This window comes from Ochlerotatus camptorhynchus, unplaced genomic scaffold (genome assembly GCF_037179485.1).
Source record: "Ochlerotatus camptorhynchus isolate MF236.1 unplaced genomic scaffold, CSIRO-AGI_Acam_v1.1 ptg000237l, whole genome shotgun sequence".
NCBI classification, from domain to species: Eukaryota; Metazoa; Arthropoda; class Insecta; order Diptera; family Culicidae; genus Ochlerotatus; species Ochlerotatus camptorhynchus.
Genome location: NW_027040727.1, coordinates 183,670 through 197,575, shown reverse-complemented (window position 1 = coordinate 197,575; position 13,906 = coordinate 183,670). Strand labels below are relative to the sequence as shown.

Here is a 13,906-nt window from a genome sequence, read left to right as displayed (position 1 = left end):
ACACACTATGCGCAGGGAAAGGGAACATCCTCTTAGAAAAGCATTTCAATTAAAGTTCAATAAAAAGAAAGAAGGAAGACCTAGTTTAACTTGGAAGGATTCTTTGGAGCAAGATAAAAATAAATATAGAGAATTAACAGAGAGTGAAAGAGATGAATACAAACATTGAAAAAAATATCAAGATGAAATGAAGCTAAGATAGGTAAGAGGATCAATAAACACGAAATTCAAGTAAAAATATGTAGAGATAAAGGTGAAATTCATACCAGTTAAAACAAAAATAAACAAAGACTTCGGCTGCACACTACTTACGAGAGATGACGAACGAAATGGTTTCAATAAAAAAATAATAAATTATACATGGTAAGATCGTTCCAAAATGTGGCCATCAAGGTAAGTGACTGTCATTATTTCAAACATATACAAAAAGGAAGGGAGGGTCCAACAGGGCAACCGATTGAAGCGATTTGGATAGAGAAAGTGGGATTGCCAACTTCCTGTTGCTAACATTTCTTGGATAGAGGGTGGGCTCTTCTCCACACTCATGTCCCGAGCAAAGTCGGTTAACAAAATGCAAGCAAATCGATATTTAAAATTGCAGTTCCTATCATAATGAAAACTAATTTTGATTTCAACTGTCACGACAGAAGTCTGATATCATATTGTGCTTTCATTATGCACTTTTTAAATGAAAGCAACTTAACTTCAAGCTCTGCTGTTAACGTCTTGTTGAAAGTTTAATATAAGTTCATCTGTCGTTGTACTAACAATTATTGTCAATTCGTTTTGTTTAACACTTTTTAGGTCATTCGTGACTTGTCCGGGTGAAATTTGAACTCAAGTTTTTTAGCGTGAGAAACATGGATGCTAACAATTTAAACCAGATCCGTATTCAGTTAAATATTATGAATGCAAAATCAGTAATCTAATTGATTTCATTAAAAGCAGGATCAGTTCGTTTGATTCAGCAATGTAAAATATTGCTCTCATTTTTGCTGTGTTAACCGTTAAGTCAACCAAAATGAGATCAACTGGAGTATTCAAAATAAGTTAGGGTAAATTATGGCTTCGGCACCCATTGACTGTTTTCGGCAACCGAAATTGAAACGTTTATTTCACTGTATTTTCCCATCAAAACTCTTCGCTGAATGTATTAAGCCGATTCCTTACCTTTTCAGCTTCAATCTGATTACATTTTTACGACTGTGAATTCCTGTTATACCATACTTTTTTTAAATGAAATATACATACTACAAAATACGGCTGATTTCGAGTTGCCGATAATAGAACAGCTGGTTAACACGCAGTTCAAATGGAAAGGGTGCCGAAGAAAAAGAGACTGCCGACAATAGTCACTCTCACCTGAGAAGTTTGGAGCGTTGTAAAAACATGTTCAACCCGTTTTGATCAATTCTGTCGATTGGAATTGGTAGAAAAGCAAGCAGCAGATAAATGTCAACAAACAAACCTGTCATGTATGTGTGTGACGCTGAGAAATCGCTAATAGAAGTTCGGACGCTGCTTAGATTGACGAGAATACGTAAATTCCCCTACATCATACAGCAAATTTTGATTTCAATTTGATCTCCAGCTTTGCTCGAGGTGGCATCCTTCAGGACGAGGGCTTGTTCCATTGCGAATTATATGATCTTGGTTGCTGGAAGGAGATTCTTATTCTGTTCCCTACGGGTTTCGTGTGGGTGTTTCTGCTTACGGGTCCACCCCTCCGTTTTTGGCCCTTCATACAGTGCCAAGCTGAATATGATTTGTCAGTGGGACTTGATCAAGTCGTCCAGATTGGATTGCCCATGGATATGTGCAGGCGTCTAGCTACATGAGTGGTAGTTTCAATGATCATCATCATCATCTTTTTGCGTTTTTCAAGTCATTTTGAGTTTTAGAGGCTTTATGAATTTCTTAAGCCATTATTTAATCCTTAAAAATCTGTCTTCAATTTTGGTGGGTCACGAATTTTTAAAATTTTACCAAATGGATCGCAATCAACGAAAGTTTGAGAACCACTGAACTAAGCCAATGGAAGAAACCCGGTGGGTTCGATTTTTCGATTAAATGGTTAGTAAGAAGAAGACGAAGTGAAGATTCGAACCATACAATACTTGATTTTGCCTGATATGCTATTGTTTTGCGCAGTAGTCGATAAGCCGAATGCGGTGATGACAATGCCAAGTTTGTCTGCCCTAGGGGAATTTCTCATACTTTCCAGCACAATTTATAACCGAACATTATTTTATGTAACTTTCTCCTGGTTTATTTTACATACTAGTGGTTTTTTTATAATATTTTTTTTTCTCTATGTTTCCTTCCATTCCAATATAATTGATGTACTTGAATAATACTATAAACTGCTGCTTGTGTTCGATAATTATAACCAACCAACGTCGTTCCTAAGATCCACCCCAGTTATCATTGTCTTGAAGTGCGGATTAGAAATGAGGGATTCGATTTTTCGCAAGTAAACACCTACCGTTGTTTAATGTATATATGTTTTTATTTCCTTTCCAAATTTGTTAGATTTGAACGTGTTGTAATTGGTAGATTTACGTGTATATATTTAAATCATCATGTGGTGAAGAAATAGTTATCGGTTTCTCTCAAGCACATCCTTTAAAAGGAGTTGGTCAGACAGTCTCCCAGTGTTTAATATAGATTCCTTGTTTCACTTGTTGCACACCATGCGTAGATGTAGGTATACAGGAATTTCCATTTGTTTACGTTCTAATATGTTTCAGCTGCGATTACGACTTAACCGAAATGTAACGGGTGTATGTGTGTATGGGTACAAATCTGCAGTGTGATTTTCTGTTGTTTAAAACCTTACGAAAGGAGTTGTTCTTTTTTTTCATTGTTATTTGAAGACGATTATTTTTAAGTATATGAATAATATAAAAACAATTCAACGTTATCTGTTTATATTTCTCTTTAATTTTGAGTTACTTTCAGTTGAAGGTGTCTATAAGTTATGATTTCTATACACATCGTAAAGTATTTTTTGAATGAACTGTCACATGCAAATTTCTAACGTTACTTTTTGTCTGATAATAAATATTGAGAGAAATTTCGACACGTGATGGTTCTTGCATTGTCACAGGCGGTGTGTGTGTATGCCTTATTGGATACATATGTATGCCAGTAAATCCCAAACTTATTAGGCATCGAAGTGTTTATTCCATATACACATAGAAATGGCGCCAAATTGAGCGAATCAACAGTGCTAATGTAGGCCTCGCATTGCTAGGCTTGTGTTTCAGGCTACACGTTCATTTTGAAAAGCAAACACTACACAGTTGCGAATTCATAATAGGCTTTCTGTACATGCTTTTCTTTTATTATGTGAAATAATGTTGGCATGATAAGTTTGGCGCCCAACAGTTGGCAGCACTTGTTTCATATTGTTTATTTTCGTCTTCCGCACAAAGTGCATAGCCTTGAAGACGTTTCCGTATAAGGATTTTCAGCTAACTATTGAAAGATTTGTCTCGATACAAAGGGATTCATCCGCCTACGTAGGAGGAAACATGCATTACTGTTGTCTATGTTGGGTTTTTTTTTCGTTTGTTGTTGTTGTTGTTGTTGATGCATAAAAATGCCACTTTTTTTTAACTATGTTTACTCTCAGTTTAATGGTAAAATATACATTGTTCATGACAAATCTATTTTCTCTCATTTTTAGCGTTCATTGCAACCGTATGGTATTCTAAGAAGTATGTAATGAAAGTTTCTCATATTCACTCACACACTCTCCCTTTCTCACGCACGTCCTCCAGAAGGTATATGTGTGTGTTTTTTCTCGCACTTAGTCTATATAATGTTATGTATAATATATGTATATCATCGATCAAGGAATAAAGCGCCGTATTTTGAAATCTCGTTTAAAGGTCGTTTACAACAAAAAAGTGTAAGAGCAAAGAGGGCATTCATCAAAAGAGACAAATCTCGAACGGCTCTTAGTTCGAGCGCCGATCAGGAAATCAAGGGATTCTTGGGAAGCCTTATGGATTCGACAATACGGGAGAATATAAACATATACAACAATTCGAATATGTACAACATAAAATACAACGAGCGCGTTCTAAGGGGGACATTTGCTGTATGAGGAGCACTCTTTCAAATATACTCACACATTTTGACCATAGGGTGATTTGACTGCAGTGGTGTTAGTAGGAGCGTTCTCTCTCGAACTACTATCCACTGTTGAGATGGATACATTTTGTGGGACCAGGAAGTAGGATAGGGATCGTAGGGTAGAAGTCACGGCGGCCAGTACGGTCGAGCAACAGCTGGCGTTAGCGGCGGTGGAACCGAACGGATCCCGGTTCGGTTCCGAGCTGCCGGGACTCAAGGGTTCTAGATGATGGTGATGGTTGATTTGGTGGTCATGATCGTGGTAGTGGTAAAAGGCAGTTGTGATGTACAGAGGGTCGTCTCAGGTTTTATATTGTCTACTATCACTCCTATAATGAGAACAAGAACAATTCGAAACGATAAAAGTAACAACAGCTGCTAATTGAAATTTTCATCTCTCGACAAGTTCAAACCAAAATACCACACCGACACCAATTGAACAGAAAAGTTAAGGAAGCAAAGCATAAGCTAAAGAATGTACAAGCATGCAGTTCCACCAACAGGAGGATCATCTTGAACTTCAGCGGCTCATTCAGCATCAGCACCGTCTGGGGTTCGGCTAATCTTATCTTCAAGCGTTTATGGCACTATTTTTACTCACATTATAACCTGCGTGGCTGCGATAGGGCCCATCTAATCGAATAATGTGGAGCCAATGGTTGTTACAGTACTTCCCCAGATAGAGCACACGGGCCCTATCGCACCGGATTCGAAAGGTAAAAATAAGATCAAGTGCAATAATTTATGTCTTGCGACGATAATGGCGGTTCGGGCAATTTTCGATACGTGCGTAGCTCGAACACTTGAGCGCGATTGGTGGAAAATCGTTACAGAGTAATTCGATTAGATGCTAGATATTGAACTGATTATGGCCCGGCTGTTTCGGTAGTTCTCAGTCATACGGCAATAATCAATTATTGGAATTGCATAACCGACCTCCCATAGACTGAGCAATACAAGTTCAGTAGGCCATTAAAAACATGAGATTTACTAAAAATATCGCGCCATACTTGACGGGCTTCCAAATGATGACGTACGCGTCTATTTTCGATCGCATCTCGATTTCAACGAGATATTTTTAAAGACGTTGTCATCCTTAAGCAAGCATAACACGGGTAAAAATATTGTCAATATTTAAAAGTATTGACAATCATATTGATGCAAATATTGACGCAAAATCAGAAAACTTTGATTTCATCTTTCAATATTTCCCTTCATTTTCACCTCTCGGCAACTTTTGGCAAGGTGGTTGTGATTTGACTCGGAATACTCCATCGGAAACATCAATGTTAGTGAGGAGCGACCCTGTATTGATGAACCCCCCGAAAATATTGTAGAAAGTATTGACATGAAAATATTGACGGTAACATTGACGAAACTTCTGTCGTGTGAGGTGTACTTTAGAACACGGGAACTATTTAATATTTGTAGTTCAATATTTCGAAAATAGTAGTGGAACGTAGTCGAGCATTATTGAGTGCATTGACAAATATGGTACCTACTAGCAACCGGTGGAAACTAACGATTTTAAATTGGCTCACTACTTGACTAGCCTATTGATCCCAAGCAAATCGATTAACGTAGCACATTCTAGTCGAAATTCTAGTACTACACTATGTTTGTTTTGATTCGCTATGAAAGTTTAACAGTTAAAATGAGGGGTACTTTGATTTTCCTATGTTTCGAGGGATGCATCGTATAGCTTGGAACCGAAGATAGTACCAGAGCTGAGCCAAAAAGTTAAGCACGTTTCTTCGGGACCTTCTAGTCTTAGTTTGTTTTTCTCATTTACCCTCACACGCACTGACTATCGCTTCTACCCAGTGTAGATGAATTGCAGTTGTTTTGAAAATCTTCGCTGTCAACGTACAAATGAAATGAACAAATGAGTTCATTATCCATCGACGAATACGCGTTTGTTGATATTCATCAACCCAAAATTGTCAAAAACGGAAACGATCCTCAAAAGCAAAAAAAAAAAATCAAATTTATTTTGCCATAAATGATTATTTTGAATATTATTTATTGCAGAGCCTAAAGCCTTGATATTATCATCAATTCTGCAAAAGGCAATAATCTTCCAACGATCTGAGTGAAAAATGCAACATAACACGTTCCACAACGGTATATTTGTGTATTACCTCGTTTTCATTCACGTGATATTACGAGATAATATCGATATCAAGTTGAGATGTTCACATTACGGTGACTTGATATAGTTTGTCATTTATGACAGTGAGAAAAAAGAACAACTTTGTTATTGTTTGCATGTGCAGCATCAGGGATTTGAGTATGCTGTAGAAACCTATCCTGATGGCGGTATCGGGTGGAAGCTTTCAGAGCGTACGAAGCCGGATGCTTTTGACCAATGAGTGTCGGAATATTTGCTGCAGCTTGGCCAGTTTCATATCATACAAATGGAAAGCTGTTCAACTCTGCATTTTCACTTTCTAAACGATAGCTTCCTGGATCAGGACATTCCGTCGATTTTGCTGGCTACACAGGACAGCCAGAGCAAGGTAAAGAAAGACCACATGGACATTCTTTAAATGCGGATCTTTTTAGTATCATCGAACGTTCGAGGTGGAAATAACATGCTTAGCGCTCAGCACCATTGATTACAGTTGGAACACGCGAGAAATCTCTTATAGCGAATTCGTTTATTATCGGGGTTAACACCAGTTCCAACCCAGTGTGAAACCGAACTTTTTGTCAGTGTGAACCTCAACCTGAGCTAGGTTTTAAAAACAAACGAGCAAACTGACGTTTGTCAGAAAACAAGCAGACCCAATCTTGATACCCGATCCAGGTTGGAACTGAATAATAAACGAATTCGCTATTATTCACCGACTTTCGCCTTGATGTTGATGACTTCCCATCGGGAGAGCTTCTCGATTTCCTCCTACGGTACCGGCAGTCGACAAAAAACGACATCCGTTCTGATGACGGGACGTTTTGGTTGGGTACCGGAGAAAATCTTTGATTTGCTACATTTTTTTGTTCGACGGGCACATTTAGAAGGCGATCACCACCGTGAAACCTTCCATTGGTTGGCGATAGTTGAATGGAGCAAATACGATGATATTGATTGCCGAAGAACTACGTCTCGGGTAGGTGGGTCAGGAGATTTAGAATGGTTGCTTGAAACTGCCAGTTTGGATTTTTTTAAATGTTTTGATTGATTCGACGGAAAAGTGACATTTGAAGTCAAAAAATAGCGACCAGATGTATCGTGGCCTGGTTGCCAGTCACTGCTTTTCAGGATTTTATCAAGTTCACAACATGATATGAGCTATATCAAGAACTATGCATGATATAGATTGACAGATCGTTTGTATGGGATATCACGTAATATAGCACATGAACCACTCTATATCACTTGATATAGAGCGTAATGAGAACAGGGTATTATACCCTGTATAATCATTTCGCATTTGATACTCAAAATCATCCCCGCTAAGATGATTATGAATATTGATATGACAACAGAACAGGCGATAATGAATTCTTTGAATGAACAAAAACAATTGTTGACTTCGAAACTAAGCGGTTGCCTTGATCAAGAGCGTGTTATCATGTCAACATTCAAATGCATGCAGGTGGTTGGTTTATCTTTCAAGGTTGCCTTCATTTTCAGTTAATTTTAGTGTAGAAGGAATGATTTTAATCAGCACTGGTAGGGGTAAGAGGGGCATAGTGAACAGGTGGGGCATAGTGAGCATCCAGTGCACCAGCTTGGACTTCCGGCCGTTCGGAACAAATTGGTTGGTGGCAGGATCAATATCATAATGATAATGAACCTACTGCCAGTTGATTTGTTTCATGCAGCTAGAGATCCAGGACCAAACTACGGGATACTCACTATGCACCTCCTCCCCCTACCTACAGGGTAAATGTATTTTTTAAATTGTCTCTAGAATTTGATTACAAAGCAGTCCGAATTGAAAGATTTGAAATAGGAAATACTTTTGTCTTTTTTTCCAAGAAGAAATCTTAGGAACGCCATATGACATAAAGCCTTTTGGCATAATGGCCGTTTGGAAGAATAGTAATTTGGCATAACTAGGCACTTCCACTACAGCATTTGGTAAATAGCTAGACTTGCGTACTTTTAATTGAAATTTTTCCTTCTTTCTAACATGAGATATTCTTTAGAGTTTTATTGTTGCAGAAATTATTGGCGACTTTCCACTGCTCTTCCTAGGGTAGGTGTACCAGTTATGGCCATACGTTCCTATTATGGTGTGTTCCAGTTATGGCCTATGGAATTCCATAGGCCATAATTGGAACACACCATAATAGGAACGTATAGCCATAACTGGTACATCTACCCTATATCGCGCAACAAATGAAACGAAAATTCTTAAATTTGTTATTTGATACATCTACAAAATATCCGACACTACATATTCTAATAGGGCAAAAAAAATAATAAGAAAATGCATGGAGGTGAACCAGCCCAAGGCTGAAAGCCTCCCTAATAAAGATAAATTAATTAATTAATAAGAAAATAAAAAATAAAATAGTCAGTGTATGAAGGAAGTGTGAATGTTGCTGAACTAGTCAGGCATCCACCCGGCGCACGTCGCTTGACAGCGATTGCAGCTTGAGATTATCTTGCCAAGACCTCAGAAATAAAGGCGGAAATAAACTGTGAAACCCGGGGACACATTCACAGATACCAACGGAGCAGCAGCATAACACGAGAATTAGATAAATATTGTAAAACGTCCTATCTGCATTGATCGATTCTCTTCATCGACTTTCTCTTTCGTCAATGTCTATAACTAAGCTGCAAAACTTTTCCCTGTTGTATTGGATTTTTTGGACGCTAGATAAGAACCTCCTTTATCAAACTATGTGGTAGAATTAGCGCGAAATCTGTTTGCATAGCAGTGGTTATGAAAAGAGAAAGTCGATGAAGAGAATCGATCAAAGCAGATAGGACAATTTGAAATGTTCATCGAGAATTCCATAAATTGAATCTGGTTAATCTTCATAATGCCAATTTCAATATCCTCTTGTTGATTTCACCCACCAACAACCTTAATTTCTCCCAGGCCCGAAATCCTTACACGCAAACCAGCTGGAAAAGGGGATCGGCACTTGAACGCGAATTGAAATCTGGTGAATACCACCTCCAGTAGGAGTAAGTAGAGCCAATGTGCCAACACTACCATCTTCGATTGCTTTCAGCTAATCAAACATTCAAACCTCACGCAGATCAGCAACCCTCTCACGACACGACCCAGGTTGTAAGGGGATCGGAACTCCAACGCTAACGGAACGTAACGAAAAGACACCTCCAGAAGGAGTAAGTACTATAGTCGCTATATTCATAGTCTGGCGAATAGAATTTCGATCTATCAAAAAGCGGAACCAATTCAATATATTAAAGACCAACAATAGGCCTTTTTAATAGAAACTAAACGATCGATTCAACCTCTGGTGGTGAATAGGAAAACGTTAAAAAGAGTGTTGTGAGCAGGAATTTCTACCGTGAGACAGGAAACGGAACACTTTTTTTACTTTTCCTGATCAATTGATTCATCTGAGATGCTCCAAAACTTAATCTACAGTTGAAAAATTCAATTCTGTAACGTTTTTGAAAAGATCCTGCTGGTGTTCAGGAATATTTTTGTTGAGAAAAATGGAAAATTAGAAAAGTGCCTTAGTGGTTATGATCTTCCGGATTTCTTGTGTATGAATAATTAAGGTGCAAATCAGTTCAGATTTGTGGAAAATCGTACAATAAGACAACTACCGATGGAAATTGACAAGATTTTGAATGAAAAAGGCTGTAATTTGCGTTGGGGAAATACTTATTCTGATGTAAACAAACGGTTTGGTTGACGTTTCTTCTCGAACTCGCGTGGCGCACTCTACGTTGGTGGTACATTAAAAAGGCCTATTGAAATGGTACTATCAACTTTTATAAACAAAACGTTGATTATTCTTTCCTCACCAATCGAACGCAAATTACCAGCATCATCGGATAGGGGAAACTTTCCCCAACCTAAAGATAGTGTTAATTTGCGTAGGCGAGCCTTGAGTCACGAGAAAAGGGTTTCCGAAGTTTTGTTCGCAATAGCTGATGTGCTCTTTTCTGTTGTTGGTCGGGATTTGCTCGATTGGTTCTGCTATTTGACAGCTCAATTGGTTCCCGAGATTCTATCCGCCAGACTATGAATATAGCGACTATACCTCCAATAGAAGTAAGTAGTGCCAATGTGCCAACACTACCATATTTGATTGTTTTAAGCTAACCACACATTCAAACCTCACGCAGATCAGCAACCCTCTCACGACACGACCCAGGTATAGTCGCTATATTCATAGTCTGGCGGATAGAATCTCGGGAACCAATTGAGCTGTCAAATAGCGGAACCAACCGAGCAAATCACGACCAACAACAGAAAAGAGCACATCAGCTATTGCAAACAAAACTTCGGAAACCCTTTTCTCGTGACTCAAGGCTCGCCTACGCAAAATAACACCATCTTTGGGTTGGGGAAAGTTTCCCCTATCCGATGATGCCGGTAATTTGCGTTCGATTGGCAAGGAAAGAATAATCAACGTTTTGTTTATAGAAGTTGATAGTACCTTTTCAATTGTTGGTCTAAAATATATTGAATTGGTTCCGTTTTTTTTATAGATCGAAATTCTATACGCCAGACTATGAATATAGCGACTATAGACCCAGGTTGTAAGAGGATCGGAATTCGAACACGTACTGAACGCAACGGAAAGACACCTCCAGAAGGAGTAAGTACTACACAAAATATGCCGAATCGATTTGTGGCTGACGTGAGTTTCGTTTGCAGGGTGTTTTTTTTGCATAAGTCGTATCGACGATAGAATTGTAAGCTGCGCTGGTGACGTCCGTCAGACAGCCAGGCAAGACGGAACACTCGTATTCCCACCAAAGCAGCCTTTCAGGTAGAACCGTTGGAGGTGGCTCGACTTCCAATTGGATCCACTGTGAATGACGCTTGACTCACACGGAGCGGCAATTTGAACTTCCCGAGCGAGTCGGTTAACAAAATTAAAGCAAATCGATATTAAACTTTGCAGTTCCTATCATAATGAAAACTCATTTTGATTTAAATTGTCGCGACAGAAGTCTGATACCATAGTGTGCTTTCATTATGCAGTCAAGACTTTTTAAATGAAAGCAACTTAATTTGAAGTTTTGCTGTTAACATCTTGCTTAAAATTTAAATTAAGTTCATCTGTTTATTTGTTTTGTTTAACACATTTTAGGTCATTCGTGACTTGCCCGGGGTGAGATTTGAGCTCAAGTCTTCCAACGGGAGAAGTATGGATGCTAACCATTTACGCCAGGCTCGTATTCAATTATACATTATTAATGCAAAATCAGTAATCAAATTGATTTAATTGAAAGCAAGATTAGTTTTCCGTTTGATTCGACAGTGTAAAATGTTGGTCTCATGTTTGCTGTGTTAACCGTTAAGCCATCCAAAATGATATCAACTGGAGTATTCAAAATAAGTTACATCATAACAGCAAATTTTGATTTCAATTTGATCTCCAGCTTTGCTCGGGTTGGCTGCGGCTAGGCTCAGACAGTGAACAGCACTATCAACAGCGATCGGACGGGTGCTTCCTGGCCGAAAGATCCGATTGCGAGAAGGACCGACTAAGATTGCGATAACTCGAAGAAATACCGACCTTGCTGCTCAGGGGTGATACGGTGCAGGATAGTGAACGGCCGTGCATGTGTGTTTGTGCGGAAGAGACATCTGAGCGTGGATCACTGTACCGACTGAGGTGGGGGATTACGATGCGGTGCACTGGAGGATGCAGATGGCAGACCGGGGTCCCGTGTTAAGGTGAAAATGCTGTGAGTACTTAGGCCATAAGAAAATAATGTGATTACACCGAAAAGAAAGTAGGGATGCTAAGAGCAGGAGAGTTACAAGATGTGAAGATCAGCGTAATACATGTGGTTTTATTGATAAACATTGTTATGCTTTATTGTATGGATTTGAGCAGTCTGAGTTACATTACAACGTTTCCATTGTTTTATTCCAAACGGCATAATGACTAGTATGCCAAACGACTTTATGTCAAACGGAATAGCTCAATTGAAAACAACGCTTATGATGGTAAGCTCCAACTCGGATTAACTTTGAATCCCGTCCCTGTTTGGATTATAGGGTAAATGACGGCTTCGGCACTACCTTTTTCTATGTCAAAGAGGTAAACAACGTCTATTGGCCAAATTTGAGTGCTCTACGACTTTGTTTACCCCCTGACGATAATATGTTAAGGTATTGCCGAAGCCTACATTTCCCCTATGTAAAATGTTTACCTGGAGTCGTGTTCATTAAATCTGATATCGACATCAAAGCAGCCGTCAGTCCTGATCGGAAAGAACCGAAGGCACTTTACTTTTTTTAAACCGTGGATCTTGATTTTTTTATGATATCTTGTTTTTTTTTTTTCTTTGGCAAAAATATCTTGAGAATTCATTCGTAAGTATTTGCAAGTTTTATTTCACCATTGTATGAAGTTTGTTCGCAATTGTCGTTGCTCCGTTGGAAGCAAACAACTGAAGATGTCGGTGAAAATAAAGCGGACGATTAAATTCAGCTTCGCAGCTGGCACATCGAGACCCTCCATGGGTGAAATTGCTAATTTCGTGAAAGCGTTGGACACGGGTCCCACTCAGATGATTGCTACATGCAGGATAGCTGAGGAGAAATCTATGTTCATAAATGCGGGTTATTTTTATCCCCAAGGCTAATAAAAAGTATAAAACTTCACCAAAATCCTTCAGGCCAATATAAGCTTGTCGTCTTTTAGGCTAAAAATAATGGAAAAAAAAAACAAAGTCATCAAATCTAGTTAGACATTCTCTGAGCAATTCATCAGCAACAGCTCTCCACACAGTGATCTTTTGAAGCAAAAGAAACTTCACTTGCTGCATTCCTTGACATTGAAGGTGTATTCGATAATTCATCTCACGATTCAATGACTACAGCTATAACAGGGCTGATAGTGCTGATGCGATATAATAGTAGTGACGTTAGTGACTAAAATTACGAAAATAGTGACCAAATAGTTACTTATAAATAATGAATATTTAACTCAGAAATTCCATTGTTTGTCATGGAACCTAAAATTACATTTCATAAATTCCTCTAATTATATCGATTTGATTACATTTTACATGATGACCAGAAAATATCAATTTTAAAAAACATGTATAACCCAATGAAGCCACTAGGTTAAATAGGGTTAACTACAACTGCAGTATTTTTCGTAGATTTTGAATTTGTTTCTGCATTCGAAATCTTAAAAAATTCTATATTTCTAGGTAAGTTAACCTTGATTATTCGCCAGAAATTCATCGCAATGTTCTCAAGAACTTTTTTAGAATCATTTATTTACTTGAAGTCTCCTTAGAATTCGCATCCAATTAACCTCAGAAATGTCTTAAATTTCTGTTCTGAAGGATCTTGGACCCTGATTTCGCATTCTCTTTAGAGTTTCCATGGTATTTCTTCAGAATTCTCAACAAAAAGTCAATCTTAGTATACGCTTGAAATTTTTCTCACAGTTCCATTTTGATTCTATTGGAATTCTTCTTGGAACTTCATTCGAATTCTTTAGGATTCTCTTGGAATCAGCCTCAGAAATCGCCCCAGAATTCCTTTACTATTCGCTGAGTTTGGGGACCTTTGGAGTTCACGGGATTTGCTTAAATAATTCATCAGAACTTATTTTAAAAACTTAT

At 38.4% G+C, this 13,906-nt stretch overlaps 1 protein-coding gene across 3 annotated transcripts in view; it reads right to left on the bottom strand.

Moving 5' to 3' along the window:
• Nucleotides 1–2,505: 2,505 nt before the first annotated feature.
• Nucleotides 2,506–13,906, bottom strand: part of Efa6 (Exchange factor for Arf 6) — a 57,017-nt gene continuing 45,616 nt past the window's right edge. For all 3 annotated transcript variants that reach the window (XM_065225803.1, XM_065225805.1, XM_065225806.1), the window contains exon 13: nt 2,506–4,472. In XM_065225803.1, the coding sequence (XP_065081875.1) occupies nt 4,467–4,472 (6 nt within the window). In that variant the 3' untranslated portion in view covers nt 2,506–4,466. The remainder of the gene's footprint in view (nt 4,473–13,906) is intronic.